The sequence below is a fragment of the Mastomys coucha genome, unplaced genomic scaffold (assembly GCF_008632895.1).
Source record: "Mastomys coucha isolate ucsf_1 unplaced genomic scaffold, UCSF_Mcou_1 pScaffold11, whole genome shotgun sequence".
Classification (NCBI taxonomy): domain Eukaryota; kingdom Metazoa; phylum Chordata; class Mammalia; order Rodentia; family Muridae; genus Mastomys; species Mastomys coucha.
Genome location: NW_022196893.1, coordinates 9852488 through 9859675, shown reverse-complemented (window position 1 = coordinate 9859675; position 7188 = coordinate 9852488). Strand labels below are relative to the sequence as shown.

The 7188-nt window shown below is 57.9% G+C and overlaps 1 protein-coding gene across 1 annotated transcript in view; it reads left to right on the top strand.

Moving 5' to 3' along the window:
• Positions 1 to 473: 473 nt before the first annotated feature.
• Positions 474 to 7188, top strand: part of Sox10 (SRY-box transcription factor 10) — a 9453-nt gene continuing 2738 nt past the window's right edge. Inside the window, exons 1-3 of the mRNA XM_031349164.1 lie at positions 474 to 684; positions 1169 to 1674; positions 5618 to 5886. Coding sequence (XP_031205024.1) covers positions 1247 to 1674; positions 5618 to 5886 — 697 coding nt within the window. The 5' untranslated portion in view covers positions 474 to 684; positions 1169 to 1246. The remainder of the gene's footprint in view (positions 685 to 1168; positions 1675 to 5617; positions 5887 to 7188) is intronic.

The following is a 7188-nucleotide window of genomic DNA, read 5'->3' as shown; positions in this document are numbered from 1 at the left end:
GAGGGCAAGGGTCTGAGACCAACGGGCAGCAGCGGTACCTAGCACACAGTGGGACTCAGTGGGATTTCTCAAATGAAGCAACACAGGCCGAGACCCTTTCAAATTACCCACTCTCCTCACACCTCTCTTCAGTCCTTTGTCAACTGCCCATGCCACCACCTGAGGCAGTGGTCTAGAGTCCCAGGCAACAGGTTCTGACTGTGCCACCTGGATCTCTCCCTTCCCATACCTAAAATACCCCCACTCTCACACCAGACGCCCCAACCCAAGCTGAATCCAGGGAGACGGGCCTAGGCAGCACTGTGCGGGCCGCAGGGCTGAGGTTGGGGGGGGGGGCTGGGCAGAGTGGAGGCGTCCTGGGTGTTAGGGATGAAGGCAGTGCTGGAGGCTCCACCTTCTGCCCTTCCCTCCCTCCTTTCCCCCTCCCCTCCCCCTCCTTCCTTCCCCAGCCGTCTGCAGCGGCTCAGTCGCTCAGTCAGTCTCGGGCTGTCCAGCCAGGGTGTTTGGTGGTGAGGATTCAGGCTCCGTCCAGACAAGGCAGTGGCCTGAGGCTCAGGGCCCCCCCAGCCCCTCCCTCCCAGTCCATCAGCGTCACTCCCCAGCCCCGAGCTGGACCGCACACCTTGGGACACGGTTTTCCACTTCCTCAGGACGAGCCCCAGACTGGAGGAGAGGTCGGAGGAGGTGAGTGCGCACTGCTCCCCTGGGCCCGAATGGCCAACAGGGGGTCTGGGTCACCCCTGCTTTGCGATGAGAGAGTCTGACACCCCGCAAGCGGACATGCGTCCCCCCACCCTGCTCCCCTAGACTGTCAGGGCAGACGAGGGGAAGGAGAGGTGAGCGAAAAGGTGGGAAATTCCAGGGGCCCGGATTAGAGCCGAATAAAGGGTCCGTTTTTCTTCCTTTCCATCAACAAACCTCCACCCAAAAGGAGGTTTAAGGGGAAAAAAAACGAAAAAAAAAAAAAAACCACCCACACCTAGAGACGGTTGGGATCAGGGGGAGGGAAGACCTGGAGGCGGGACGCACCCACCTAGGGTCTGGCATGTGCACGGGCCCAGGCCCGAGTGGGTTTAGCGCAGGCAGGGAGAGCCGCCACTTCGGGGCTGCACCCGCGTGCCCGGGGTGGCGCACAGCGCCTCTCCATCGCGCCCTCCTTCCCGTCTAGGTGGGCGTTGGGCTCTTCACGAGGACCCCGGCGGCGGGCCCGGGGGAGGTGGCCGAAGCGGCGGCGGCCGGGAGCGACATGGCCGAGGAGCAAGACCTATCAGAAGTGGAGCTGAGCCCCGTGGGCTCGGAGGAACCCCGCTGCCTGTCCCCAGGCAGCGCGCCGTCCCTGGGACCCGACGGCGGTGGCGGTGGCTCAGGCCTGCGAGCCAGCCCGGGGCCCGGCGAACTGGGCAAGGTCAAGAAGGAACAACAGGACGGCGAAGCGGACGATGACAAGTTCCCTGTGTGCATTCGCGAGGCGGTCAGCCAGGTGCTCAGCGGCTACGACTGGACGCTGGTGCCCATGCCCGTGCGCGTCAACGGTGCCAGCAAGAGCAAGCCGCACGTCAAGCGGCCCATGAACGCCTTCATGGTGTGGGCACAGGCGGCACGCAGAAAGCTAGCTGACCAGTACCCGCACCTCCACAATGCTGAGCTCAGCAAGACGCTGGGCAAGCTCTGGAGGTGAGCCCTGCCCCGCCCCAACCCCCCCCGCAGGCCCTAGCTTCGCGGGCATTAGGGCTAGCCTGGGACCCCAGAACAGGAACACCCAGGCCTCTCTCCCAGGGGAGATCAACCTATGGAAGTTTGGTCTCTTTAGAAGACCAGATTGGGAGATCTCGCCCACCCATCCACCCAGAGTGCCTCATTAGGGCCTCCTCTGGCTGCCCACTCTGGAACTCAGAACCCCAGTGGCCTAGGCTGGGCCTCCCCATCCTGGGACGGCGGGCGGGAAGGCGCCCCCTCGTGGTTGGAATTCTGTGGGTGGTAGGCAGGGAAGGCAACATGGAGGAAAGCGTCTCACCAGACCTCCACTCAATCCCACATTCACAGTGTGCCACGGCCACACGGTTTATGAGGTCGGGAGTGTGTGGGAAACTTGGGGAAAGAGCCGGTCTAGCCATAGATGCTGGGAAACTGAAGCAACCAGATGGAGATCCTGAGTCTGGGTGAGGGGGGCACTGCAAGGAAAACAAGGAACCCCAAGAAAGCAGAGTGTGAAGAACTTCGTTCCCCCGCTACCACAGGGTCTTCTGTTCCAGCTGCCCTGGGGAACCTTCCTGAGTCCAGCCTCTAGACCAAGGGCTTCTTTATCCTCAGGAGAGGACACATAAGAAAATAGGCCTTCCCCTCCAGCTGTGTCCCTGAGCTACCGAGCTACTCGAGCTACTCGGAGCTACTCGCTCCTTTCCACTTCTCCAGCGCCATCTTCCCTCCCTGGGCTCCACCCAATGGTTGAGCAACCTCTTCCCCATGCTCAAGACCTGGAGCTAAGTGCCTTAGCCAGGAGGAAGCCTGCTTCCTGCCAGGGCCCCTCAGAGCCCCAGGCTGCCTAGGCTGACCTCTGGGCTCTATAGCAACCTTTTCCCAGGGAGTAGTTTCAACCCCCCACCCCCACCCCCGTGCTCTCCTGGCCCAGTCACAGATGTGTGGAGCACCCCTACCCACCGCGGGCACCCTGGGCACCCAAAAGAAACAAGGGCTCCAGCAGATGCTAGACTGCTGAGGTCACCTGATTCCCCACTAGACTGTCCAGGAGAAAGGCCCAGGAGAGAGACATGGTCTGGGTCAGTCAGCGACAGAGCCAGAGTCCAGTCACCAGCCTTCTCAGAGGTTATCCCCACATTATCCCTTAGTGGCCACACTGGGTCCCATTTCACTCTCTGGAGTGCTGGAGCTGAGTAGAGGACAGGAGAGAGGAGGGCGCTATGCTTGAGGAGACTTGGGGGTCTGTGAGGGAAGCTGGCTCCTTCCACTTTGCTGGCCGGGTATGAAGGCTTGAAGCGGTAGAAGGAGCACTTGGTTCCCTGAGAACACAGAGATCGGCCAGCAGCCTCCTGGGCTGCACTGGCCATGTGTGTGCTGAAGGTCAGGCACCCTTCCCCCAGCCCTTAGCCCTCAGCTCTGACAGGCAGTAGCTGGATGGCCAGCCGCTGTGAACTCAGTCTGCTCTGCTCCAGAACAGCAGTTCAAGGTCCCTCTAGGTGTATACCAGAGGAATGAGAGGTGGACCCCACTCTCCCACCACCATCTGTTGCCAAGAGTTTAAGGAGTCCCTCCATTGCCTCTGTCCCATTTCCACTTAGAACCCTTACCTGAGTCCCCTTCAGGCTGACTTGTCCCTAGCTGCTACTCAGACCCCGGGGGGGGGGGTATTGGGGGGGCAGGGAAGGCAGCAGAGCCCCTGCTGGCTGAAGATCCAGCCCCAGGGATGGGAGGTGTCAAAACAATGCCAGGGAGCCAAGGCTGTGCCAACAGGTGGTGGCTACCTGGGCCCTGGCTGCAGGGTCCTTGGAGACACTTGAATGTGGCCTGGGCTGGCCAGTTGTCTGAAGTTCATGACTCCATGGACATCAGGAGTGTCAATAGTTGGGTCGGCAGAACTGGAAAACAGACAGACCAAGACCTGTTTCCTGAGCTCTGCTTGAGCTGGGGATCATTGTACTTGAGCACAGGTCCTGGGGGGCTGTGGGAGCTCTTGGCACACTGACCTTGGATGCTGTCTGGGGAGGAACCATTAGATGCTGAGCCATTGATGTTCAATGCCGTTTAACTGGTGCAGGAAGCATAGTTTGAGCCAAGAAACGGGGAGGAGGTTGAGGTCGGAGCTCCTCCTATAAGGGGTTCATCCAGCCTCCCCCGCCCCAAGTCTTACTGGCTCTTGCCCGGTCATCTTATGCTATTGGCCCGACAGGAGGACACTTATAATAGTGTCCCACCAGGAGCTGTGCACAGGGCTGGAAACCAGCCTCCCCTTCTCCATCCACCCATTTCAAACCAAGAGGTGGGAGCAAATGAGGACTGAGCTGGGGGAGGGGGACAGGCAGCAGAGAAGGAGGACAGCCGCAAATGTGAGGACTCAGACAGGAGTGGGGTTAGCTGTGGGAATGGGCTGGGCTGGATGAGGAGTCCTGCACAGAGTTGGCATGGAGGGGCAAAGAGTGGGGCTGGCACCCCAGCATCCCCAGAGGGTTTCTGTTAGGGCTGATTGGGTACAGTGCAGCTTGGGAAGTGACGGTGGGGTTCGCCACCATTGTGATCTTTCAGCTCTGGTATGTGTAGTCCTCTCCCACATTCCTTAACCATTTTCGCTGTGATTTCCGGTTGCCAGCCGGGCGGGGAACACTGAGAACGATAGGGGAGAGTGTCCAGTGTCACCAGCCACATCTGGAACATCTGTGCGGGAGCCTTTGCTAGCAGAACCCACCATCCTAGCCTTCGGGTCTCCATCTGTCCTGAGAGTGCACCCTAAGGAGTCTGGCTCAGCTAGAGGGTCCTCTGGGGAATGCTGGGTGGGTGCAGGGCAGACCAGCAGGCTAAGCTGCAAAGGAATGCTACGACTGAGTAGACAGTGCCTGGCATAACCAGCCCGGAGAGGGGGCTCCGTCTCCCGTTGCCTAGGGGAAGAGGGCACCAACTGGTTGTGCTGGAGGGACTACAGGAGAAAGAGGAATCCCCAAAGTGGACTCATGGTCCCTGTGTCTAAAATCTATGGATCTGTTCTGTCCCCTCTTTATGACACCCCACCCTGTCTCTCTTACCCTGAGGGAGGCCAGGCTTACTACCCCCATCCACCCTCCAACTTTGACCTGTAGCTGGAGTTGGATGGGTGGGAGCACTGCCATGCCACAGGCTGTCCCAGAGTCCGGGAAGAGACTCAAGCTTCCTCTGTTCTGTCACTCCCGGGCCCCAGGTACAGGATCATCTCTCAGCAGACACTGCCCCCCATCATGAAGGAGACTCACACCTAAAACCTTCCTACCATACTAAAATTTCACCAAATCATTAGTCTGGAGTTGAGGAGCCACCCCTGGGCTTTCTTGTGCAACTCCTCTCCAAACACCATCAGAGTAGCACCTATTTTCTCCAGGCTTCTCCCTCCCCAGGCCCAGGCACTTCATAGATATATATTTTTCTGGTGACCCCACGCCCAGGGAAGTAGGCCTTATCATCCTCATTTTGTAAGTGAAGACTTTGAGAAGTAGCATGTGCAGTCTGGTACCTAGCTAGTAAGTAGCAGAGACTGGGTCCCTCCCCAGCCGGCTGACTCTCTCCGCACACCTCCACTGCCAGGCAGCGCATCCTCCAAGGAGGCAACCAGTCCTACTTACAGAAGGCTTCAGTGACAGGAACATTTCCCTGTCCTTGAACAACCTGCCCGTTGTAACTCCCTTTTGACCACAGGCTTAGGGGCTGGCCCCTGGTGCCCTCCAGCCATTGAGAGGTGAGGGACAGAGATCACAACCATCTCAGGCTGAGGCTCTTTGGTCTGGCATTGTCTGGGTGTTAACCAAAGGGCCTTCCATTGGTCCTGCTCTCTGGGTGCCCCATTCCAGGAACGTAACTCAGAGGAAAGCTCACCCGGTTGCTCTAGCTCTCATACTGGCTCTGGTGTCTTCACTCCCAGGTTGCTGAACGAGAGCGACAAGCGCCCCTTCATTGAGGAGGCTGAGCGGCTCCGCATGCAGCACAAAAAAGACCATCCGGATTATAAGTACCAACCCCGGCGGCGGAAGAATGGAAAAGCAGCCCAGGGGGAGGCAGAGTGCCCAGGCGGGGAGGCCGAACAAGGAGGGGCTGCTGCTATCCAGGCTCACTACAAGAGTGCCCACCTGGACCACCGGCACCCAGAAGAAGGCTCCCCCATGTCAGATGGGAACCCAGAGCACCCCTCAGGTGAGTGCAGGGTTCTGTCCAGTGTGCTGCTGGCAGAGTCACAGTGGGGTGGGGGGAAGCCAGGCAGTGGAGAGTGGTGTAGCCTGAGCTGGGACCTAGGAAAGGTTGGCCAGGGTTGTAGTTAACCTAGCTGGAGTATGGAACCCAGAGGCAGCTCAGTGGGCAACTCTGGTAGCTTATGGAGGTTGTGCTGGGCAGAGAAAGCCAGTTCAGAGAGCCATGGCCATGAAGTGAGAAGAGACAGAGTTGTTACAGGGAATCAACAGCCAAAGAAACAAAGCAAAAACAAAAGCAAACAAAAAGAAACAAAGTGAAACAAAAGCAAAATCCATCAACCAAAGAAACAAAGTGAAACAGGCCAGGCAGGGGGCGCTTGGCAGGAGGTGCTTGTACACACCTTTAACCCTAGCACCAGCACATAGGGGACAGAGGCAAGAGGCAGTGGCAGGAGATGGACAGATCTCTGAGTTCGAGGCCAGCCTGGTCTACAGAGTGAGTTCGAGGACTGCCAGGGCTATGCGGGGGATGGGGTGGGGGGAACAAAAGACAAACAAACAAACAAACAAAACTAAACTAAAAAACAGAGACAGACAGAGCGACGGGGTGGTGTGTGGGGGAAATCAAACATGGGAGAGGACTTTGCCTCTTCCCAGCTCCTGCCCTAAGATGATGCTGGCACATGCCATGGAGGAGCCAAACATGGCCCATTCATGTTTCCTTCTCACTAAGGACATTAGCTGACATCAAGCACTCAGTGTACCAGGCGCAGACTAGTCTCCTTGTATGTACTCATTTCTTCTAACAACCAACCAGCCAGCCCCAAACGGTGGGCTGGGGTGTTCTGCAGCTCAGGTCTGATCACCATCCTCCTCTAGATGAGGAAACAGAAAGAGGAGCTTGCTCCACAGCAGCTACTGAGGCCAGGATGTTGGACCCCAGGACTGGTGGTTGGCTTTGTCGGGTGCCTCACTTGTCTTCCTCATGAGCAGAGAGCTCTGCCATCAGAAGACAAGCTAAGTCCTACTTTTCATCAGGTACTAACTGGACACCAAGGGTCCACCAAGAGAAGATGGTCCCTAGCTCAGGAGCCTACTGTCTATAGGGAGGAGCAGATAGGAAGAAACATGTATGAGAAGCCCCTTTGAGACTCAGCTTCTATTTATCCAAAAGTGTCTCCAGGATCATCTCACTCCAGACTGTAATCAAAGAGTACTCCCCAGGATGCAGTGTGTGAGCTCCCCAGGATGCAGTGTGTGGGCTCCCCAGGATGCAGTGTGTGGGCTCCCCAGGATGCAGTGTGTG